Genomic DNA, 24,333 nt, shown 5'->3' with positions numbered 1-24,333 from the left:
CCCTTCCCTTCCCTGCCCACCGCCGCACCTCCTCCGGCTGCCGGCTGAGTCAAGCAGCGCACGGAGCGGCTGGCTGCCTGCATGCTTGCCCGCTTGCCTGCTTACCGTCCGTCTGAGCAGGTTCCGTGGCGTTTAATTGACGGTTCCCGTGGGTTTGCTTCGCTGGACAGAACGGGCCGGCGGAGACACATCGGGAGCTGGTGTTGGGACGGCCACGCCTACTTTTCAGGACGAAGAAACCCGAGTGAAGCCGAGCGACCGCCGATCGATGCAGCCAATCAATAACTCCAAACCATAGCTCCAATCGATCACCTGAAAATGTAATTGGCTTACCAGGCTAAGATTTATTTCATTCATAGCTCTCGGACTGTGTCAATCAATTCGTAATAATAATAATAATAATAATAATAATAATAATAATAATAATAATAATAATAATAATAATAATAATAATAACTGCAAATGCAGAGAAAAATATGTGACACATTTATGATATTTTTTCCACATAAAAGCTTTGAGGAGAAACTAAATGAAATGACAATTATTTTTCTACTTAAAAATACATTTTCCAGAATAAAAAGACGTGATACAAGATTTAAAAAATCTTAAGTTTTGAACAAGGGATATAAAAAACGCTTGTGGTATGTTTCTTGACATTGTGGACAGGCTTTATTCCATAACAACACAAGTGAAGCACACTCAACAAATACAAGTCGTTGATCCGTGCGCACGCGCAACATGTCCCCCAGAGGACCTTTACGTGATCACAAAGCAGCAGCGGCGATTGTGATTTGAGCGCACGTCCCCTCACAACAACACAAATTCATAAATATTCAAAGTGCAGCGGCGGCGATTAAAAACGACCACAAAATCATTTGCGTCACGCAAGCAACAACACACAACGTTGTCACAGCAATTCAGACACACACGCGGCGGAAGACAACACGTAATGTTGGACTTCAATTCACCTCAAGATACAAATCCCAAAACCTGTGATTGTGCCTCTAGTGGTAAACAAAAGAACTAAGAGTCCAAGTACACTTCATTTCGCCTTTTTTTGTACGCTACATTTGCATTGGCTCTTAACCTTTTATGCTCCACAGATTTTAATTGAAATACTATTTAAGTCATGTCTACGTTCCTAAATATATATATGTATATATCTAAGCACAATGTGGTTAAATCGTTCATATGCGGAGGGAAAACTTTCTCAAACGTGCTCGAGAACCAAAACCAAAACAAATTTGACTTTTTACCCAAAATAAAATTCCGTTAAGTGATTTTCAAGACATTTGAGTGGTTTCATTGGCACGTAGCTGTTGTTGCAAAGAGGAGAAAAAGGAAAGTTTTAAAACACAAAGACCAAACGTCGGAATTCACTTTGCAAGCTTTCAAAATGTTACCACAATAGATTGCACACTTCATCCACCTTTTTTTTTTTTTTGGATTCTTCTAAAGTGCTCAACCAGACAAAATATGTCACCGCTGCTTCAATTATTCAGTTTGGAAGATGTGCCTGTTCAACTTTTGCTACGTACTCCATCATATTGCACGCTGCCGATGTTTTCCTTCATTGGGTGTCAGAAAACATAAATAGTTCTCTCTTCAACATATTCTGATATATACTTCTCATCTGGTGGTATAAAAAATAGTTTTTAGGGGAATGTAAAATTTGGGAGTTGTAACCATCATCAAGGTGGGGGAAAACAAAAAGGACAAAAAACGTGCTATTGTTGACTAAATAAAGATAATGAAACAATAAGGCCTGACAGAGGTACAAAAAAAGAATAAATAAAAACACCGTAGAGGGTGCAGACGTTAAAGATCTACAATTCCCAAAAGCATTTGCAAAGGATGAGCAATCCTGTCCAAGTGGGTGGTTGCCATGGTAACAGCAGCAGAAAGCTCATAAGCTTTGAGATTCCTATGGAATGTAAAGTGCGTGACGAATAAAATCTAATATAATGATTATTATTAAGCTTAGTATTAGCAAAGAAGACGAAAAATGGCTTTTGACAAGACGTTTGGGATTGAGGTCATTTCATCAATATAAATTAATAATAAATAAATAAATAAATCATTAAAATAAATAGATAGAAATAGAAGTTATTTTTTGTTTTTAAATAATTGGTCAGTGTTTGTGTTTTTAATTGATTTGACTACTGGCCAATCCATTATTAATGATACAATTTAAAATGAGCCGATTAAAGTTACAAATGAAAGGTTATGTTTTTAATTATTTCCAATTATGCAATTATTTTTTTAATTCAAATTGCTTCCAATCAACAAATTATTTAATGAAATACATTTTTAAAATTCACCAATTTTGCGTGGATCGTTTAGTTTTTGCCCAACCCGGCGGGCTACAGCTTGTATGCACAAAGACAACAAAGAGGTCGCACGCACACACAGTACCCAAAGGAGACGGCCACGCCTTTTGGCCAAGTCTTAACGTTGACCAATCATCACAACCGATTTGGCGGCGGAATGTCGATTGAACGAAAGAGGCAAAAGGAAACAAGGACATTACGGAGGCGGCTCGCGGTGGTCTACCGTCAGTGACGTCTAAACACCCTCCACCACAACCGAGTCCTCCCGGAGGGGCGCCATCTCGCCGTTGTTGTCGACAGCGCCCGCCTCCACCAGGGATAGCTTCTCCTTGGCCTTTTCTTCCTGGCCCTCGGGTTGGTGCGGGCGGGGGGCCGGCGGGGATGAAGCAGGGGCGGCGGCCGTGCCGAAGGCACGGGAGATCTCATCGAAGGTTTTGCCTTTGGTCTCCGGTACTTTGAAAAAGGTGAAGATGAAGAAGACCACCAGGAAGGCCATGAAGATCAGGAAGACCCACGGTCCGCACAACTCCTGCGGGGACATGTCCGAGTTGATAAATGACACGACGACAGAGGAGCCAACTAAGATCTCGGTTCCGTTTGCGGCTAACCTCCAGTTTGGGGAAGCTGATGCCGACGAGGAAATTGGAGGTCCAGTTGCAGCATCCGGCCACGGCCATTGCGGCGGGCCGAGGGCCCTGAGAGAAGAGCTCAGCCACGATGAACCAGGGGATGGGGCCCGGGCCCAACTCAAACATGGCCACGAACACCATGACGGCCAGGATGGCCACGTAGCTCATGCCCGCCACCTGCTTCTGCAAGAAGGCAGAACGGACGGCCCACGTCACACCACCGCTGACGACGGGCAGTCGGGCGACGACGGGCAACTCACCAGCAGCAGCGAGACAGTCATGAGCAGCGCCGCCAGCGCCATGCCGCCCAAGCCCAGCAGGTGCAGTGACCTGCGGCCTGCCTTCTCCACTAGGAACAGCTGCACACAACAGCACATGGCACAACTCGCAGGAAAGTCCACAAATGTTTGTATGTTCCCGAGAATGATATATATTTATTTATTTTTCCCTGCGGTGGGAGGACACCCACCGAGACGACAGTGAAGACTGTGTTGACAATGCCGGCGCCAATGGTGGCGTAGATGGGCTGGCTGACGCCGGCCGAGCTGAAGATGCCCGTCGAGTAGTAGAACACCTGCGGTTACAAAGGTGTCAAGTTGACGAGACGGCAACGTGACGGTAATGCGAGGGTAATGCGACGGTAACGCTACGGTAACGCAACGGTAACACAACGGTATCGGAAACTCACGGCGTTGATGCCGGACAGCTGCTGCGACAGCTGCAGCATGACGGCGACAAGCAGCGGCTGGCGGTAGGCCGGGCAGCGGAAGAGCTCCGGGATGGTCACCTTCTTCTCCAGCGCCATCTTGTTGCTCTCCTCCTTCATCTCCTGCAAGTCGCTGCTCACGTCCTCGCTGCCGCGCAGACGCACCAGCTCTACACGCAAAATTCACATTCGGGCTTGAGGGTAGGTAGCAAGAGGTTGTTTGGAGGCGCGGGCGAGGCTAACCTTTACGCGCCTGCTCCTCCCGCTTCAGGTTGATGAGGAGGAATCGGGGGCTCTCGGGGCAGAAGGGCAGCAGGATGCTCTGCAGCACGGCCGGCACCACAGTCAGCGCCAGCAGCAGTGGCCAGAGGCGCGACGAGCCCAGCAGCGACTCCAGGCCCAAAATCTGAAAACATATTCAAAATGGTTGCCATTGGATTTTTACAGTGAACTCAAGATTGTAAAAAGGGCGTCGGGGGTCAACTTCTGCCTACCTGAGCGACGAGGATGCCGACCACCACGCCGAGTTGGTGCAGGGTGCCAAAGGCGCCCCTGAGCTGCGTGGGCGACACCTCGCCCACGTACATGGGCGTCAGGCCCGTGAAGAGCCCGCAGAAGAGGCCGATGACCAGCCGGCCAGCGATCACCATCTCGTAGGACGAGCACAAGGTGGACGCGCCCATCAACAGCCCGCCGATCACCGCCAGGATGTTGACCAGCAGCATGGAGCGCCTCCTGCGGGCGGCGCCGAGGCTCGGTCGATCGGTCAGTGCGCGTTTCGGTGCCGAACCCACCTGCCAAAGCGGTTGGCCATGACGCCTACGCTGAATGATCCCGCCATGCCACCCACGCTGAAGATGGCCACAGTGACGCTCCACACCACCGTGCAGATGTCGGCGCTGATGGGCTTGTTGTAACGCTCCATCCATGTGTCATTGAAGAACGCCCGCAGTTTCTCAAAAACACACACAAAACGCGCTCGGACGTGTTCCTTCGCTTACAGCCAATTAAAATTTCGATGTCGGCGCCAACCTGCTCTGGTGCGTTGATGACGCCCGTGTTGAAGCCGAACTGCAGCGAGCCGATGACGGCCGTTGTCAGCGAGAACAGGAGGTAGCCGGTCACCTGCTTGCCCTAACAGAGCGGGCCAAGACCAGAAAATCACATTTCAACATCGCCCGTCTCCCAGTGAAGTTGTTTGACGCTGCATCAGCTGAGCACAAGCAGAGCAGGAAGGCCAGAGGGACACAGAAGACGTCCTTGAGTCAGGTGACGATTTGGGTGCGCTCATATTTGCGCCAGGAAGGGGCGACGAACGCTCTCACGGTCCTATTGCGGATTTGGACCAGGCATACAAAGGCAACCGGGTTCAAAAACCACAAATGTACCTTGATGGCGATTTAATGACATCATGATCTGACTGACAAAGCTGCTTGCTTGCTTGATGCTTTGTAGCTTTGGATCACTACGAATGCTAATGAGTTAACTTTCTTGCTCTTTAGTTTTTGTTTGAGCCTGAGTGGGCCGCAAGACGCTGGCATATTTGCTTATTGTCTTGTAAGTCAAACGACTTTGATTTTATTTGATGTATTTTTACAATTTCATCATCTATGGGAGGCTACTTAAACAAGGCAAGACAAGACAAGACAAGTGGGGGGGGGTGCATAAAATGAATTTATTATCATTAAGACTGTGTCGCTTCCTTCCCCCTCGGTCAATAATCCCACTGCTTGTCACCATGGCAACTAACACAATTGGCTAAACGGCAGGAAGATGCCACAAACAATTGCAAGAGCTGCCGTTCTCTGGACAAGATGCAACGTGAAAAGTTTAGAATAAAAAAAGAGAACTCAACATGACCCTCCTGGTCGAGTGTACTGATGCACACTTTACACATTTGCTCACAAATACCTGCACGCTGCGCTCATTTTATTGCTCTTTTGATCCCCATTCTCGATTAATGTCTTTCATTTTGTTTTTTGCCTGTCTGAAAATAAACTAAATGGATTGTTTGACGAATTTCTGCTTTTCATTGTTCGAGCTTTCGTGTCTATACAACACTTTGGCGACGTCAATAAAATGGAGTTGCATTGACTGAAGCGAGCCAACAGGGGGCAAGAAAAACAAAAGACTGTCATCTGACCGACAGACAGGCGGGCGAACAGGCTGGCTGAGGGTCCGATGACAGAATGATGCAGCATCCATGTGCGTGCGTGCGTGTGCGCGCGTGAACATTGATTTTACAATCAATGACATGAAAACATTCACTAGCCCATGAAGCAAAACGTTTCAGTCCCAAAGACAATAACGCTCCCTTTATCATTAAGCCGCTAAGGACTACTCTGTGGTGTGCATCACGCTAAGACAAGTATCATATTGAGTTATCAATAATTAATAGCCATACGACAAAATATTAATACCATAAATTACTCATGATAAAAGCCAGGCTGAAAAAAATCGACTTGGATTTACATTCCAGTCACTCACCTGCTGTCCTTCCATTGTTAGTCTGAAGTGGAGCAAAACGTATAGCCGCCGCCGATCCTCAGGTGGTCTTTGCTTTTCGAGCCGCCCGACTGCGCTGACAGCTGTGATGAAAAGAAGCGCACATTGTCGCTGAGGCGCTGTCCGTGGTTCTGAAGCCGTTCGGCTGGGACAGCGCTGAACTGGCTGTAGCAGAACCGAAGCTACCACCCCCGCAGCAGCATTATAAGCACACCAGCGAGCGGAAGCCGCGAGAGACTCGCGTGGCTAAAGGACGAATCGTTGCAAAGGTGAAGGATGCTCGCGAAAGGTTGCTTCAAGTGTCCGCCAACGAACCTGAGCGTGAAGCAGCCCGAGCGTTCACAAAGGTTTGTTGGTCTCCTCTTCGTGAGGCGCAGCACGTCCACGGAAGCTCTAGTTCTTAGTCATCCGTTTGCTTTATTTCGGGCTATATGAGAAAACTGCGAGGGAAAGATGTCGTGACGTGACCACGCCCCCGCTATGCTTACGTGCGCGCGCAACATCCACGTCATCGGTGGCCGCCATGTCCGACGATGGTAGCCGCATGCACGCATGCAGTCCTCGCCCACCCCCCCTCGGGTCACTTGGTTACTGATACTGTTCGATGCCACTCGTGACGAGGGCGCGTGCGCAAAGGAAGGACGAGAAATGTAATGAGAACCCCCCCTCTTCCAAGTATCCTTGCATTTATTCCCGTCATGCCTTGCGCTGGCGACCTTGATTGATGCTGATGCTGCAGATGATGCAACACAAACAATTACCAGGGCAACAAAACGTATTTGGGCCCATTATTAATAACGGGAGAAGCCAAACATCAGTTCTATAATATTTGGCTTTAAGTCTGGAGCTGATCGTAAAACATGTTTACATTGTCTTCTTATTGTAATGTTGGAAATTTTACATTTTCATGGTTTGCTTTATAACAATTTAAAATGAAAATGTTTACAATAATTGTAATTTTTCATAAACATTTTTACATTTCATTTTAAAATGGCAAGTGTTTAAATAAAAAAAATCAAATTTAAAAATACTTTTTGAATCGTATTTGAGGTGACATTTAAATTTTTAGTGAGGGGCTTTGAAGTTCAATTTGCCATCCATTAGCTGCCCTGAGAACAAAATGACCTGAATGAACAAGATTCAGAAGCATAAAATAATTTGGATATTCTTTCTACTTCCACAATCCAAAATTAAACTAACCTGCAACTTACCTAACACTTATCCTAAAACTTATCCAATGTAAATAATTACAAATACAATAAATATAATTTCTATTTGTTATATGTAGAGGCGGTCCTGGCTACTTTCGGGCCCTGGGCGAACCATCCTTCGCGCCCCCCCACCCTAACATAGTGCGTGTACTATACGTTTTTTTTTTTTTTTTAATGTGTACATTTTACACGTAACCCTATTGATTACATGTGGATAGGTATTATTTTTATGAATGCAATGCAAATTACAATTTATTTGGAAGCAGTTGTGTGGCCTTGGAATCCCTCGCCCCTCTCCCTTTGCTTTTCATCTCCGGCCTCTGCTGTCCGCCGCCAGCCGCCGCCCTCTTGCCTGCTCGGACTAGGCGAGAGAGAGGCGGGGAGAGAGGGACGGGGCGAGAGGAGGGCTGCTCTTCTGGCACGCACGCACGCACGCACGCACGCACGCACGCACGCAAACCGAACAAAAGAACCCCGACCCGACTCTCAGCAGCAAATTGACATCTAACAATAAGGGCGCCCCATTGCCCACCGAACACATTTGAGACGGAACTGACTGATCGAGAAAACTGGTGATTTTTTTTTTTGAGAGCTCTCGTGCGCCCTTATTGCAAAAACCGGCCCTGATAATATAAAACATGACTACCCCAACAGAAATATTGCAACTGAGAACGTTGCCCCCTTGTGGACAGAATCAATACTGCCAGCGTTACTTTTGTTTGGATTAACAAAATGAACATTTGCCTCAAAGATCGATTGTACTCGCTTAGTAATTTGATAACATCCTTAGACTTGTGAATTATTTATACCAAACGTGCATTTGTGCTAACTCATCCTCAATTAGAGCCAAAAGTGGCTTTTTATTTTACTTTTTTATTTAGGTCCCAAAAAAACCATCATAATAACATTATATCAATAATATTAATACAGAAGTTGAAAAAAGGAGAAAAAAATAAAATTGCTTTTTGTGTCCACAGCCTCAAACGCAGAGTCGAGAAGGACGTCCGTCTGTCCGTCAATTTGTCCGTCCTTCGGGCAACTCAAAGTCTGTCTGTTGGGGGGGGCGTGGCTTCAAGCCTGGGTGTGCCACTCGTCGCAATCAGGAATGTGGTTGGGGGGGTTTTAGAGGTAAAGAGCTGAGCGTCGTCCGTCCGTCTACTGCTGAGACATCTAAGAGAAGACAAAGCACAAATTGGCCAAAACATGCTTTAATCCCACGAGCTGGAATTTGGTGTGCGGCATGTACCTGCTGCGCCTGCGCGTGCGCATCGGGCCCCCGGCTGGCCAGGCGGCTGAGGATGTTCCTCTCGGACATCTGCAGGCGCACGGCCACTGGTGGGATTCGGGCGATGGTCGCCGGTAGGCGCGTCACATCCGCCTTCATGTCGCTCAGCAGCTCCTCCAGCTGCTTCAGCACTGGCCACCAAAACAACACATCACGAATGAAAAAGTCCCCTGTGAAAAACCCTACGAAGCGACCCAACCTCCCCACCCCCACACACCTTTGTGCAAGACGGCATTGGCCGGCTTGTTCCCCGACATGGACTCTTTGCTGAGGTGCTGGTGCGACTCGGCCAGACACTCCACCTCACTGAAGCGCGTGTTGAGTGCCATGGACGGGTGCGAAGGGTCCTCCGACATGTTGAGGTAGGCGGCGCGTCGCAACTGCTCCTCGATCACCAGCGCCTGCTCCAGGAGCTGCGCCGGCCATACACAAAGAGAAGATGCCAATCATTTAAGAAAAAGCCCATTCAATGGAATAGTAATTTAAAAAAAAAAAAAAAAAAAAAAAAACCCCACAGCGTTTTGAGATTTTTGTGGAAGAAAGGTTGTGAAAGCAGACGGTGGTGGGAGTAGTTACCTTAAACCTCCTGGCCAGGAACTTGTTCTTGATTTCCAGGAAATTGCCTCGGTTCATCTCCCCTTTGAAAGGCTCGTTGAGGATGGCGAACTTGACGTCGTTCTGGATGTCCTGCCAGCGAGCGTAGCCATGTCTGAGGGACGCCGTCGTCAAGGGCAACAGACGGCAGGCGACAAAGATGATGGTGAATCCCGAAAGCCGCGAGCTTTACAGTCACACGGGAAAAGGATACTGGATGATTCCGGCCAGCAGCCAGTAGTCGTGGCGACGGTGCCAAATCTCGTTGGTCTTTCTTGTCACGGTGGCGGCGCGCTCCTCGTTCTGCCACAACGAGTGAAGTTCTGAAGACACAAAAACAAAGGTCAGCGAAATAAATGAGGTCGTTGTCGGACGAACGTTTGTACCCGTGAATCCTCCGTCGGCAATATTGAACATGAAGCGACTCTTGGCCTTCTTCTTCTCCTCCAAGGTGGTAGCGTCGCCATTCTGTAGTTTGGGGGCCTCCTCTGCTTTGGGAGCCTCCTTCTCATCCTTGGCGGCCGCTGGGAGAGACGGCGGCACGTTTACAAGGAATATGACGTCATCAGACTGACGACCAATAGGGAGGCACTACCTTTCTTGTCGTCTGGGGGTGGCGGCGTCGTGTCCATCTTCTCCAACTTGTCTTCTAGGGAGAAAAAAAAACAACAAAACTGAAAAGTCCGTCTAAAAGGTCACGTGCTGTTCATGTCAGCCGGTGCATTTCTGAAAATGCAAACCTTTGCCATCTGACTCTTGACTTTTGGACTCCGCTCCCTCGCTTTTGACCTCGGAAGGCGACGCAGAGTCGTCTTCGCCTCGGAGGCTCTTCTTGTCGCCGTCATCCTTGGCGCCGTCGGCTTCCCCATTGGTTGCTTTGTCCGTTTCCATGGGCTCATCGTCCTTCTTCTCTTCCGCCGGACTCTTGTCGTCGTCGTCGTCGGGGATGGAGATGACCTATGGAGGGAAAAAAGGAAGAAGCCACTCGTGTCGATCCATTTAAGACTTTCTGAGCCATCAGACACTACCAGGCGGTCACCTCGCTGGTGCTCTTTGGGGCGTCTTTGCCGTTCTTGTCCGCCTCACTGTCTTTCTTCACATCTTTGTCTCCGTCCCGGATGACCTCATCGCTTTTTGACTCATCAACTGAAGAGGAAAACACGGCGTTGGCTGAAAGGCCGCCAAAGTGTCGCTCAGGATCGCCTTACCCGGAGCCGGCGTGTTGGGCTGCGTGTCAGCGGGCGTTCCCGTGGACGGCGTTTTCCCCGGCGAGTCGGGCTGAGCAGCCCGCTTGTTCTCCTCCAACTCGGCCATCCACGGTAGCGACCACTGGCCGTTGACGTGTTCGAATTCCTGCACCTGAACAAGCACACGGGTCGGACGATGGGCACAAACGGGACGGCTGGGACGGCACGGTGTTTACCTTCTTGCGAATGAGCGACATGACGCCGATGCGGGTGAGGACATGTTGCCGGGACAAGCCTTCCCTGGGAACGCCGTCCGCAAACGTTTCGGCACCGTCGGCCCCAGGCTCGCAGAGGTGCCGCATGAAAAGAGACACGTAGGCCCTAAAAGAGACACACATGGGATAATTATGAGAGACAGAAAAAAAAAAAAAAACCTCATTCTATATTTCAATTTAAGACCTACTTAAATTCTTTCTCAGATTTCCCTCGCAGGTCTCGGACCAACCACTGCGTGGTGAAGGCGTCCTGGGGTGGCATGCCGTAACGCATCACGGCATTCAGGAATGCCTTCCTCTGCCGCGAGTTGAAGCCCAGCACCTGCGACACATGACAACTCAACATTGTTGGCTCCCTCAGACAACAACGCATAGTGGTCAAAGAACAAGACCACAGAGTGAAATGTATCGTATGGTGCTGACCTCGATGTTGCCTCCCACCCTGGCCAGCAGGGGGGGCAGTGGCTTGTCCTTGTCATTCCTCAGGCCTTTCCTGCTCGGTCTGCGTGAATTAGCTGCGAGGGACGGGCCGACAGACAAGTTGAAACACAGAGTCTGTCTACAAAGGCAAATTAGGATAGTGACTGAGCCCGCAGCGCTCGTACCTTCCGATCGCTCGTCAAAGTCCTCATCTCCCTCTTCGGACGCCACAGAGTAATCCGATTGGCCGTCAGACTGATCGTCCTGCCAATCGGCTGGGGGGGAGACAAAATGACGGCGGTTGGAGAGAGCTTGATGGGTTTAATGGGACATAGCAAGAAGGAGGCGGCGGCGTCTCACCTCTGTCCTCCTGCGAGCCGTCGTTGTAGTTGACCTGCTTGCGGATGCGCTTGCCTTTGCCCAGATTGCGAGCCAAATCCTCCTGCTGCTGCTCATAATGGTGCCGCAGCAACTTCTCCCAGTAGTCGGGGTCCACGCTCTCCTCTTGCTTGATAATCTCGCGCTGCACCTCCTCCTCCTGACGCAAAATATTAAAGGACCCATAAAAAAAAAAAAAAAAGCGAGGAAAGAAAACTTTCTGTATCCCAGGAATTGTAAGGAATTGTTCGCTCACCTCCTCGTCCTCGTCTTTGACCACATACTGCGCCACCTTGAAGGAGCTCAGGTACTCGTTCATGCTCTGCAGCTCCGTGTCATCAGTGGCGTCCTGGTTTCTGTCCAGCAGCCGGTCAATGGCCTTGTCGTCGTAGTGGATGACGCTGCTGTCTTCCTCCTTGTTCTCACCTGAGACCCAACACACACAAGATTGAACTCGTGAATGCCACCTACTGTTTTTTTTTTGTTTTTGTTTTTTCCCCTTTTCTGCGGAATCTCACCCTCGCCCTCGTCTTTGAAGAGTTCCTCTGTTCCGAACTTGAGAATATCGTCCAATTCCTGCTTGGACATGGAACCCGTCTTGGAGCCCAGGCCAGGGCGGACGACCAAATGGGTGAGCATCATCTTCTTTTTGGCCACCTGATGGGCAAAAGAGGGGGTGGAGTCATGAGCTGACCAGCCAGACAGGAGGGCTCGGGTGCGTGTTCCTCCTTACCTGCGTGATCCTCTCCTCCACCGAGGCCTTGGTGACAAAACGGTAGATCATCACTTTTTTGTTCTGACCGATTCGATGAGCTCTGCTGAAAGCCTGCAAACACAGGAAGCCAAAAACAGAAAATGAGCTACAAACGAGAGCTCAATCTAAGGAATCACAAGATGAAGACAATTTGAGCTACAACCGGGAACGAAGCACAGCGATGAAGACAAAGATAGCTGAAAGATGAAAATTGTTGCAGATTGCAGCGTACCTGAATGTCGTTGTGAGGATTCCAGTCTGAGTCGTAGATGATGACCGTGTCGGCGGTGGCCAGATTGATGCCCAGCCCTCCGGCCCTCGTGGACAGCAGGAAGGCAAACTGCTGAGCGCCGGGAGCTGAGCGAATCGACCGCATGACATCGTCAGTCGCCAGGCTCAGCTTGGCACACTCTTGAAAGAAAGTATCTCCTACCGTTGAAGCGGTCGATGGCTTCCTGTCTCATCCCTCCCGTGATGCTGCCGTCGATACGCTCGTACTTGTAGCCCTCGTTCTCCAGGAAGTCCTCCAGGAGGTCCAACATCTTGGTCATCTGCAGGGGGATAGAAAAAAAACGCTGCTGAATCCAGGTCCAAAATCCAAATCGCAAGCAACGTTGCTGCCGACTAAAATGCCGGACGATCTTTCACAACAGATCATGAGGTTATTTTGTTTGTAACACTGAATATTGTCAGTAGCTAGCCAAAGACGGTCCAATCTCAACCGGCCGCGGAAGCTTTTAGGTGGCGTCGTCTCACCTGGGAGAAGATGAGCACTCGGTGTCCTCCGTCCTTTAGCTTCCTCATCATCTTCTGCAGCAGCATCAGCTTGCCGGCCGCCTTGATGAGCGAGCTGCCGTCGTACATCCCATTGGGCAACTTGGGCGCTTCCTGTCAACAGATGGCGTTGGCAGTCGGTCAGAAGTGGCTCTGGCCGCCTCGCCCGCTTGACATCGTACCATTGCGGCTCCAGGGAAGAGGAAGGGGTGGTTGCAGCACTTCTTCAGGTCCATGACCACGTTGAGGAGCGAGACCTGATTGCCGCCACCTTTGGTGTTGAGCGCTTCAAAGTTCCTCGTCAGGATGAATTTGTAGTATTTCCTATGGACACGTCACACGGTGAAGGGTCAGCCAGGATGGAATGGAAAATTCCCCATTTACTGTAAATGTTGCATTCTTATTTGGTGGATAATATTTTCTTTGAACTTTAACCCCGAAAATGTTCATTTATGCATCCTACTCATTAGTTAAGAAAGTCATTAGGAAGAAGTGATGTGCATGCATGACTGACTTCTGCTGCGGGCTGAGCTCCACGCGCAGGATGAGCTCAGTCTTGGAGGGCATGTGCTTGAAGACGTCGGCCTTGAGCCTCCTCAGCATGTGCGGCCCCAGCATGTCATGCAGCTTCTTGATCTGGTCCTCTTTGGCGATGTCAGCAAACTCCTCCAGGAAGCCCTCCAGGTTGCTGCCCAGACAAAACCCTAGGCGTTAGTCGTGGCACGGGAGAAGCGGGACGCGGCCGCGCTTACCTGAACCTCTCGGGTGTGAGGAAGTTGAGCAGGTGAAAAAGCTCCTCCAGGTTGTTTTGCAGTGGCGTCCCGGTGAGCAGCAGCTTGTGTTGCAATGGGTAGTTGTTTAATACGCGGAAAAACTGTGGGAAGAAAGCAAAGCAGCTTCAGCGGCCACTGCTAGCGGAGGAGGGCGCGATAGCGGTGCACGGAGGCAGCCGCACCTTGGACTGGTTGTTCTTTAGCCTGTGGGCCTCGTCCACTACCAAACAGGCCCAGTCGATAGAGCCGAGGATGGCCATGTCGATGGTGATCAGCTCGTACGACGTCAGCAGGACGTGAAACTTGATGGACGAGTCTTTCTGTGTTGGCGAAGGAAAAACGTCAGGCCGTCGTGGGACTCGGCACGTGTGTCGTCCTTCATGACTGCCGCAGAATTTCTAATGGGGGCTGTTTGCACCCACCTTCATCCTGGAGGCTTTCTTCCCTCCCCGGATGGCATTGTCCTCGAAGGAGAACTCGTTCTCGCGGATGACAGCCCTGCTGTCTTTATCGCCCACGTACGTCACCACGTACATGTCGGGCGCCCACATCTCAAACTCCCTCTCCCAGTTGATGATGGTAGAGAGTGGCGCGCTGACCAGGAAGGGACCCTTGGAGTGACCCTGAGGGAAGGCAGAGGAGGCTGCGGGTCAGTCATCAATTGAGATGAGGAAACTGAAGTGCTGGTTGGGGTCTGTTGATTTTGGCCACAAGACCGCCGCCACACATTTACACGTGTAACTTAAATTTGAAGGAATAATGTAAAAATGCAGAGAAGAAAAATACTGTACACAAAAGGTGACACTTTGTGTGTGTGTGGGGGTGCATTTCACCCTCCCACCTGCAGGTGGCAGCAGTCTCACACGCCATCAGTCTAAGTGACAACTGTCTGATGTTGCCAAATTTGCATGACAAAATGGCTGAACAGAAACGGGAGGTCAGCGCAAATGATGTCAACTTTTGCCACTGGCTCCGCCCACCTCTTTATAGAGAGAGTAGAGGAAGACGGCCGTCTGGACGGTCTTGCCCAGGCCCATCTCGTCAGCCAAGATGGTGTCAGTGCCCTGCGCCCAGGAGAAGCGCAGCCAGTTGAGGCCCTCCAGCTGGTAGGGGTGCAGCGTGCCGCCCGTGCTGTCCAGGTACTCGGGCTGACGATCGAACTTGATGGTAGGCTGCCCACCGCGCGCCGTCAGAAAACAAGAGTGAGCCACCGGCAGCAATGACGTACAATAATAATCCGGAAAAAGCGTGCACTTACATCAACAACGGGGTTCTCTGGCGGTCTGTCCAGACGCTTCATGCGTCCTTTCACCTTGATTTTCTTTCCGGGTTTGCCGTCATCGCCCATCATCAGCTCTCTGCCAAGGAGAAGGAAGCGGACGCTAAGCAGGAGGATTGTTTGCGGGCTGAAGGCTCCTGGTAGCCGGTGCGCACCTGTGGTTCCAGTACTGCAGCTTGAAGGTATCGAACTCAGGAACGTCCATGTCGTCCGCCTCCCAGGTGGCCTGGTCGTACGCCAGTTCGCGCCACTTGATCAGGTAGTGCACGTTGTTCTTGCGGTCCACACTGGACAACACGAACACAGAAGCAAACTACCATTGCAATGAAGTCATCGGGGGGGGGGTTACTCTTGTTTTTGTTTACATCGTTCACACGCTACAAGATTGTGAACCAAATCAGGGCGTACCCCGCCACGCCGTTCAACTGGGATAAGTTCCGGCGCACCGCAACCCGCATGAGAAGCGCTTCAGAACATAGACAGATGGATGAGGTGAAGAATGTTCTTTGACGGCACCCACCTGTGGTTGAGGATGCGGTGGATCATCAGCCACTCCATCTTGATTCCAAATCGGAGGAACCTCTCATCCAGCTGCGCGTACATGGGGTCTTTGTTCTTTCTCTTGTCGCTTTTGTCTTCCTCGCCGTCACCAAAGTCGATGGGCGGCGGCTCATCCATGTCATTCTTCCTCTGGTAATTCCTGAACATCACCTGACAGTGCAGCTCCAGCTAGCGGAGACCGGACAAAGTGTTAAATTTTTACCAAAATAAAGCATTCCTTTTACTTTTACTTATTTTTTTTTAAATCACATCATCCGCAGGCCATTCCTCTTTAATTGGCGCTCGCTCACCTGCAGCTCGGTGACCCAAGAGCAGTGCCAGTAGGACATGTTGTACCACTTGGCAAAGAACTCTCGCTCAGGGCGCCCGGCCAACGGGGCGGGATCGGGCGCGTCCGGCGGGAGGTCCGGCGGGCGGGGTACAGGTGTTGGGGGAGGAGGTTCTCCCCACTGCCATGTCAAGATCTTCTGGACTTTCCCCTTCATTGGAGGGCACTGCGGCGGGAGGGAAAAGGCGTGTTAGGGACTGATCACCGAAACGCCGAGGGGAAGCAGGCTCACCAGGCAACGAGGGCAGATCCACTCGCCGTTGGGGATCTCGGGCAGGGGCGGATTGAGGCAGTGGATGTGGTAGGACGATGGACACGAGTCGCAGCAGAGCAGCTCGCCGCCGTCCTTGCACACCCTGCAGAACTCCATGTGGTGGTCGTCCTCCTCCATCTCCCCGCCGTCGCCATTGTCCTCCTCGCCTTCCGACGGCTCCTCCCTCGCCTCCCACTGGATGCCCTCCTTCTCCTGCGCAGCAAAACGTTGCGTCATAGCAGGAAAGGAAAAGGAGCGCTGGAGTTTTGGCCTTTGCTTACGCAGTGCGGACAGCTCCAGGTGCCCTCGGGGGCTTTCTCCATGTCGGGGTCCAGGCACACCATGTGGTAGGCTCTGGGACACGTGTCGCACAGGATGATCTCACCGCCCTGCTGACACACCTCGCAGTAGTCCTGGTGGTCCGTCTCATAGCCGTCCGCGTCCTCGGCTTTGGTAGAGCAAGCCAAACAAGGCAGAAACAAAAGCCGAGCTTGTCAAAGCGCGCCGTCCGTTGTAACCCAAACCCCGCCCCTTGCCCAGCAATTTTCCGGCACGGCGCGTTGAGACACGTTACCTTTCTTCCTCTTGGGCTTGCCCTTGGACGAGGGCTTCTTTTTGCTGCGACCGCTGCGGCTGTTGGAGCCTTCCGAGACGGAGACGCCGTTCATGCTGCCGTCCTCAAAATCGCTGTCGGCATCCGGCTCATCCTCCTCGCTCTGAAAGCCCAACGCGCAGGACGGTTAATGGGGCGCGCATTTTTTTTAAGCGCATTTTTCAAAACTATGGTCCCAGGTCTTGGGGGGGGGGACAAAGATGTGTTTAGTAAAGAAAAAATTGACTTTTCCATTATTAAACTTGAACATCAAAATACCGCAAGTGTCAAATATCTTCTCCCAAGCAGCTGCTGTTGTCAAAATAAGTCTTGAAGTATTTTCTCTAATACTATAAATTTGTTCTGCCAGCAAGCTGACTTTGCCAGGGTTGAGTTTAAATGGCGGCAGATTTATGGGTGGGTCCAAAAAATGGAAAAAAGGGTGCCGTCTGGTACCGAAGATCGCTTCCTCTTGCTGCTGAATCCCCCCAGCTTGATTTTCAGAGGAGCCACTTTTTTGGTCTTTGCGTTGTTCTTCTTCTCTTGAGGTTTCTGCGCTGATTTGGACTTTTTGCGGGCATTGGGACCTGCACGAGCCCAAAGACAGACGCAGTCAGTCGGGCGAACCGAGTCGAAAACCCCCGCGGGCGCGAAGCCGCACCTTTCCCCTCCTTGGTCTTGGCCTTGCGAAGGGGAGGCGCAGCGGGCTGCTGCGCCTCGACAGGCGCCGGGGCAGCAGGTGGCATCGGGACTGCCTCGGCCACCATGTTGTCGACAGCGGCGGGCACGTTGGCCGTGGCCAGAGCAGCGTTGGCGGCCGCTGCTCCCCTCAAGGGGTTGTTGGTGCTGAACTCCCGCCATTTGGCGCCGAGGACCATCATCATCTTGGACACGGCGATTTTGGGGTTCTTGGCGGCGATGAGCGGCCTGGGCGGAAGCCACACAAGCTGCGTGCTTACCCGTTTGGGGTTGAACATGTTGCGAATGCAGATTACAGCTAGTGTCTACCTGACAAATTGACTGAAGGCCTTGTAGTTTGTCAACGAGCGATAGTCCTCCTGGGTGAATATGTGGTCGATGTCCTCCATGCCCCAGTTCTCCAACAGCTGGGAGGATGACTTGGGCTCCTGGTGGGGAAGCGCAAAGGTCACAAACATCACCGACGCAAGTGAGCTCAGCCTTGATTTAGAAGAATTTGCCCCCCCCCCCAGCTTTGCTTAAGTCGACCTGGCGTTACTAATCACCGTGTTAGCACTTCTAGACTGAATATATTTCCTTAGCCTCCATGTCAAGAAAAAATGTTTACCAGTTTAAAAAAAAATCAACAAAAATGTCCTGAAACATTGTGTTCAATTGTGTTACATAAGTCAACATTTATCATGCGTGACCAGAAAAAAATGTTTTTGTACTTGGTCCAGTCAAGTCAGAAATGGATTGACGATAAGCTCAAGGCCAGTCTTCAAGAGGAGCCTGAATAAGGGTGGGCGTGTGTACAAATGAATCAAAATGTTTAGCGAACCCAAACGTGCAGGGAAAAAAGGGTCAAGAAACAGGTTGCCATGGAAACTGCATATATGCATTACACGCCTCAGACACACACGCAAGCCCCCCTCCCCCAGCCGCTGTGTCATTAAGTAGGCGGCCCCCTATTGGCCGCCCTCGCTCTTTGTTTAAGCGTCGCTCATATCGCTCCCGTGACAGGTGAGACAAAGGGGCGGAAAAAAGGCCAAAGTTATTTTGCCCGAGTACACACGTAGAAGCCAAGGTATGACGGCAAGAAAAAAGCGAAGCCACGAGCTACCATGACTGAGCATCAGCATTTTGTTGGCACATGAATTTGAAAGCGGCGACACAAGCATACGACGCTCCTTACCGAGAAGTCGTCGTCGTCATCCTCGTCCTCCTCCTCCGGTTCGGGTTCTTTCTTTTTGGACGAGCCTCGTTCGGAGCTGGCTCCGCTGCGCTTCTTCTCCTTGCCGCCGCTGGCCCGCTTCTTCTTCTTGCGTCCCGGCGTGTAGTCGCTGCCCTCGCTGTCCGAGCGCTGAGCATGGCCGGCGCCAGCGGTCCCATCGTCGTCATCCGCCTCATCCTCTCCCCCGCCCGCGTCCATGTGCTCAGGGGAGCTGATGGCAAGTTCCTGGAAAGCAAAGTTGAAAAATGTTTAGGTGGAAGCTCGCACAGAGCACCTCCACTCTCAAGTATGATTTGCCGACACTGAAGCACATACCTCCCTGCGCGAGCGCCGCTTGCTGCCTTTACTCTCCCGGCTCTTTTTGGCCTTCTTCTTCTTCTTCACCTTCTGAGTCTCATTCTCTGAAATCTCCTCGTCTTCGTCATCTGCACATCGAGCGAGCGGAGACGACGCCAGTTAGGACAAAAAGGCATTGGGGAGACAACAACACAGCGAAGCCGAGCAGCTGTGGGTTTATATTAAAAAAAACACTGCACAGCACGTTGCACTTTAGTTCCTTTCTTCATCACAATCAAGAGAAACAAACCTACAGAGGTAGTTTTGACGTTTACAGCCTTGGAAAAGTTTGCGGTTCAATGAAGAGGTTCAAATGCGGAACAACTTTGAACAGAATAGATTGGTTCGAGACTGAAATCATAAACTCGTCAGGAATACTTCATCGTGTGTACCAAGACACATTATTAAATACTGGCTGATTCGAATTGATTCAGTGATTTAATTGTTGCATAAAGACTTGAAGGCGACGAGCCATAGATCACGAGTCATTCAAGTGATTAAAAGCGAAAGTATTCATGTGTGTGCATTTAGTTGAAAGCAAACAGATGAAATTAAACGTCTGAACTTTAGCACGGGAAGCTAACTAGCGAGCACTCTTTCCTCTCCGGTGCAGATAACAATCGCACGTAAACACGCGCTCATGTTAGTATTTCTCAAATGTGGCCGAAGAATAGTGTCAAAAACGCTGTAGAGTAAAAAACGCCACTTTGGGACATTCCTCTCCATTTTCAGTTGGCGCCAGCCACGAGGAGGGAAGCTGCCGCCGAACGTCATCCGGCAGCTTCCAAGCTAACTGGCTGCCTCCATCTTGTCATCGACACGTAAAAAATAGGAAAGAGAAAAAAAGAAAAAATACCGGTAGCCGACTCGAGTAAGGGCCCGGCTGGAACATGTCGCCGTGGCTCAGCGGCGGACCATCCGCGTTCGTCTGATTGTGAAAGTGACATTTATGCTCGGATTCGTCGGGACGTTTTATCGAGGAGCAAGCGTAGGCGTTCGCCGTCGAGCTAACGTTAGCAACCCGGTAGTTAGCCGCTAAGTGCTAAGTGGACATGATTGACATGAACGTGACAAAACGCGAACATTAGCGCGGCGTGGCTAACAACCGCAGCTCGTCGACGGCGGCGGCAGCGTCTTACCTTGCATCAAGCGGTCCTGCGGCGGGGCTCCGTAATCGTCCCTGTCGTCCTCGCTCCCAGACATTGCGGACGGCGCAAACTTTTGAGCTATTTAGCTAGCTTGGACTAACTACATCCAAAGTTGCTTTGAACAATAATAATCCAGAGTTGGATGCCAGCGTTCGTCGTGTCTTTTCAAAAGACGCCGAAGAGAGGAGCCGGTCGGGTTTCCGTCAAAGGGGACACAAGAACAAAACAAGAAAACGGAAGGGGATGTTTTAGAAACTGCCAAAAGCCGGTCGACCGGCCGGAGGCGCACACAACACTCAGCACGCCGGACAATACATTTAACTTGAGCCGAACATGTCGAAAAGATTAGCAGCCGGCTCTGGTTAGCCCCCCCCTTCCCCGCCGCCACCACCACCAGCAGCAGCATTAGCATGCGAGCTAGCCCCAGCTTGTCCGAGTCCCATTTGCGGCCAAACTCAACAAACGAGCACAGTTAAGAAGCGTTGACAAGCCGCCATCATCTCATCTCCACTCTAGTCCATTCAAGGGAAAGTAACATACTCACAACTTGACTCCACACTCTTGTTTCCCTCCCCTTCAAAAAAAAAATAAAAGAAAAAAGTGCAGCCTTAGTTCTTGTCTCAATCAAGAGTTGGCGGGCGCTGCTTTGTTTATGTAACGGCGCTGGAGCTTTTTGTGCAGATTTCCTGATTTTTTTGTGCGGCCGCTTTTACTGCTGCGTGTGCGCACGACGTCGTTCGTCGTCTTTTTTCGATCTCGCACACTACACACGCCCCGCCGCGCGCGCGCACACACAAAGAGATCAGGGGGCAGGCATCCCATAATATCACCCACCCCTCCCCCACTCTGCATAGTTACCTTGCAACATACAGACCATAATATTCAACTCACCCCCCCCCTCCCTTTGAGTATCTTCCCCATTCCTCCATGCCACCCCTCCTCCTCCTCCCATGGTAACCATGGTGACCCCCCCCTCCCACCCCTGCTGACATCCCATAATAGTCATGCGCGGAGTCACTAACATCCCACAATAAGCATAACTCCCCCCCCCTCCCAAAAATGCGAGATAGGAGGGGGGGAGGACAAGCCGTCACATGGCAACTGTGCGCGCCACATGACTGCTGACTTGCGCGCGCACGCTCACTTGAGTGCGCGTGCGCGTCCGTTCGTGTACTGCACTGTAAATTGACTTAACACACACGGGAAAAGACAGGTTGACCTCCTCACCCGGATTTGAAGAGTGACCCAGATGACCCCCCCCCCACACCCTTTTTTTTAATTTTGGGTGTGTTTAAACTTTGCAATGTTTGCAAACAATAGACGCCGCACGACTTCCTACTGTAATCTTTTATTGAAAACTGTTGCTAAAAATTTGCACTTGGGCTTGCGCGGCCAGATATTTCTCTCAAGTCCCCCCCCCCCAAAAAAAGTCGTATTTAATCCAGTGGAATCATGGCTGAGAAGGATAAATCAAGCAGATGGAAAATAGTTGTGCAGAAAAGTGGCAACACGTGCGCGGGCAAAGAGCAGCGACCAAACCTCCATCATCGGCTTTGCAAAAGACGTTTTTGCAGGGCAAGCAGAAAATGTTGCTTGAGTAAAACTTGACACTCGGCCTGCCCGCGGCCATTTTAGAATCAAAAGGCCATGTCTAACTATTAGTTCCTCGATCATCACGCCGATCAATTTTCAGCATATTAGATGGGTCCTCCCGACCCATTTGGCGAACACAAGAAATGCAAAAACTTGGACAAAATGAATGCAATCAATCTGCTAGCTTTATGCTAACATATGCCAACATATACCGAAAGCAAGACAGACGCGCTAATGGAAGTTAGCATGGGGCTTCAGCAGCCGCTGCAATGACAACACATGCACGCAGAGCATCATGCCAATCATCTTGATGGGGTCGCCTGGTCTTTGGTGACCAATCGCTGCATCCTTCGAGTTTGGTTGTCCACCATGGCGTGATCAGAAGGTCTGGATGAGAATCTCAGTCGGCCTTCCTTTGTCCCGCCGGGCCCAACTTGTCGTTTTTCTTCAATGGGTTGGCGCGTCTGCCCCTCCCCCCCTCCTTCTCGTGGACACAGTGTTCATGTGTGCTTTTGGGGAGGGGGGGGTGCATCACATAATCAGAAGGATAGTAAGGGTAGTTGTCATAGAAACCCTCTGCATGTCTCAAGAAGAACCCCCCCACCCGTAGCACCCACACCCCAACAGCAGCACCTTGTGCACAAGCGTGTGTTGCATAAGGACAACATTTCCGAGGTGTCGGAAAATAATTTTGGGAGGAGGAGGGGGTGGACTTGCAGACTGTAATAGTGCTCCTGTGCAGCTGGTCATCATGGCGATGGGGGGGCGGGGTGTACATAGACAGACAGGGTCAGATTACAATGTAAATCATCCCATAATACTCCCGTGATGACTAAACAGCGTTGTTGCAGATGGGGGGGGTCATTCTGGCAAGCAATTCAAAGCACGTGTGAAAGATACACAAAAATAAATTCACTGACATTTTTTAGTGTGGATGTGAATTCTTTTCAATATAAATTTGCAAATTTGCTCCACTTTACGCTGTCGCCCGCCTAAGAAGCATCGCACCAAAGCGCAGAATTCTCTCAGTAACAATAACGAAAGGGAAACGGCAACAATCGCTTTGTTGGCTGAAATCGTAGCGACGCAACACGTTGCGAGACGACCCAGGTAGCCTCAGCGACGCGTCATTTTCCCAAAAAGATTTCCATTTCCGCTTTGTGTTTTTGCTCCTCGTAATCGCCTGGCGGCACGTTCGATTGTTCCTGTTTCTCTCATTGTGCGGGTGGGCGGGGGGGGAGTCATGGGCACAAAAAATGGCATCTGCCCCTCCCCCCATCTTAGAATGCAGACATCCCATAATATGCTTCCCCTTCACTGCTTGGCCTGCCACTCCATAATAATAATGACTCCCCCCCCACACACACACACTCTCCCCCACCATCATCATTTCCTGTCTTAAAGGTTCCTCAAGCGCAGCTCGTCCGCGGAGCTGCTCGAAAGGCTGACGAGAGCCGCAAGACCTTTCTCGTGGTCGAGGCCCCGGACAGAGATGTCCGAAGGGGTCACGTGTCCACCTGGCGACCGCATGTGAATAATGTTAACGGCGAATCCATTTTGTCAACGTGAAAAAGTCAAAGGGTCCAAAATAGTTTGAGCAAGAAAATGAAAGTTCGGCTCTTGGCGCAAAGATTCAAAATGTCAACGCGGTCAAGCAGGGTGATACGACACGGGCGTCAAGCAAAACTCGGGAGGAGTCGGGGTTGGCACGGAAGCAAAAGCCCGCCTGGGGCACAAATGCTGCCCAAAGTTTCGTCTTCTGCGTCTTCAAGAGCACGTGATAACGCAGCGCCATTTTACCTCCGGCTCACTTCCTCAGGCAGACGCAACACGCAACGCTCGAACGCCCCGACCCTTGTGACCCCTTGCCGACCCCGCCCCCTTCCAGAACTGGCGCATATGCATGAGAACCCCCCACCACCACCACGCGTCCCTCCACCTTTCAACGCACGCACGCACACACCCAGTCCCCCTCCCCCTCCCGTTTCGTGGCAAGGCACGTGGTGACAAAACAAAGAACAGCCCATAATAGTCACAGCCACACTGTATGCATGGTAACCACTTATGTGGCAGATGACGTGAACGCAAATTGCAGCCGCCGTCACACACTCCCAGCAGCACAGACACCTGATGCAACCAAATCGTGCCTTCAAACCATGGATGCACACACACACACACACAACATTACACACACACACACACACATGCACATGCACACAAGATTGTGTGTGCTTCTTGTACAATGTCGCACAAAAGGTGGCCAACTAAAAAAATGACAGGCCAACACACACAATGCAGCCACAATTACGCGACCTGAGACGCACAACGACACAACCACATGCACACATTGACCGGACAAAATGTAACAACTTGGCAGAAAGCACGCACGCAAAGGAACACAACGTGAAAACAGGACTAACTGCACAAACACTTACAAGGCACGCAGACACCTCCAAAGGAACACAATAGTCACGTGGAAGTGACACAACATAAAACACATACACCCCAAG

The 24,333-nt window shown here is 50.8% G+C and overlaps 2 protein-coding genes across 3 annotated transcripts; both read right to left on the bottom strand.

Annotated features, from left to right (window-relative positions):
• Nucleotides 1-642: 642 nt before the first annotated feature.
• On the bottom strand, nt 643-6,653 carry LOC148380325 (solute carrier family 2, facilitated glucose transporter member 3-like). Its single transcript, XM_088364853.1, has 11 exons — nt 6,486-6,653; nt 6,153-6,253; nt 4,698-4,799; nt 4,460-4,620; nt 4,160-4,400; nt 3,909-4,071; nt 3,648-3,835; nt 3,429-3,533; nt 3,220-3,318; nt 2,939-3,142; nt 643-2,859 (listed from the first exon to the last, which is right to left on the bottom strand). The coding sequence occupies exons 2-11, from the start codon at nt 6,165-6,167 to the stop codon at nt 2,566-2,568; spliced, it is 1,572 nt and encodes a 523-aa protein (XP_088220979.1). The 5' UTR covers nt 6,168-6,253; nt 6,486-6,653; the 3' UTR covers nt 643-2,565.
• A 1,581-nt stretch (nt 6,654-8,234) lies between these two features.
• chd4a (chromodomain helicase DNA binding protein 4a) lies at nt 8,235-21,020 on the bottom strand. Of its 2 annotated transcripts, XM_088364818.1 has the most exons (41): nt 20,775-21,020; nt 20,222-20,391; nt 19,062-19,171; nt 18,708-18,971; nt 17,843-17,961; nt 17,496-17,761; nt 17,291-17,421; nt 16,817-16,958; nt 16,524-16,690; nt 16,222-16,455; nt 15,952-16,155; nt 15,621-15,829; nt 15,256-15,387; nt 15,080-15,179; nt 14,802-14,993; nt 14,244-14,444; nt 14,004-14,141; nt 13,801-13,922; nt 13,563-13,736; nt 13,231-13,372; nt 13,031-13,162; nt 12,708-12,825; nt 12,507-12,631; nt 12,254-12,346; nt 12,039-12,177; nt 11,777-11,946; nt 11,503-11,680; nt 11,328-11,417; nt 11,146-11,237; nt 10,911-11,044; nt 10,684-10,828; nt 10,469-10,619; nt 10,300-10,406; nt 10,001-10,217; nt 9,856-9,909; nt 9,647-9,784; nt 9,475-9,583; nt 9,243-9,375; nt 8,884-9,079; nt 8,628-8,797; nt 8,235-8,551 (listed from the first exon to the last, which is right to left on the bottom strand). In XM_088364818.1, exons 2-41 carry the CDS (start codon nt 20,283-20,285, stop codon nt 8,537-8,539), a joined length of 5,817 nt encoding a protein of 1,938 aa, XP_088220944.1. In that variant the 5' UTR covers nt 20,286-20,391; nt 20,775-21,020; the 3' UTR covers nt 8,235-8,536. The 2 variants fall into 2 exon arrangements, with proteins under 2 accessions (XP_088220944.1, XP_088220943.1); XM_088364817.1 differs by lacking the exons at nt 20,222-20,391; nt 20,775-21,020 and adding an exon at nt 19,939-20,105.
• Nucleotides 21,021-24,333: the final 3,313 nt, after the last annotated feature.

This window comes from Syngnathus floridae, chromosome 21, assembly GCF_059516105.1.
Source record: "Syngnathus floridae isolate MCC-2025c chromosome 21, RoL_Sflo_1.0, whole genome shotgun sequence".
NCBI lineage: Eukaryota > Metazoa > Chordata > Actinopteri > Syngnathiformes > Syngnathidae > Syngnathus > Syngnathus floridae.
This window is presented reverse-complemented; position numbering and strand designations above follow the sequence as displayed.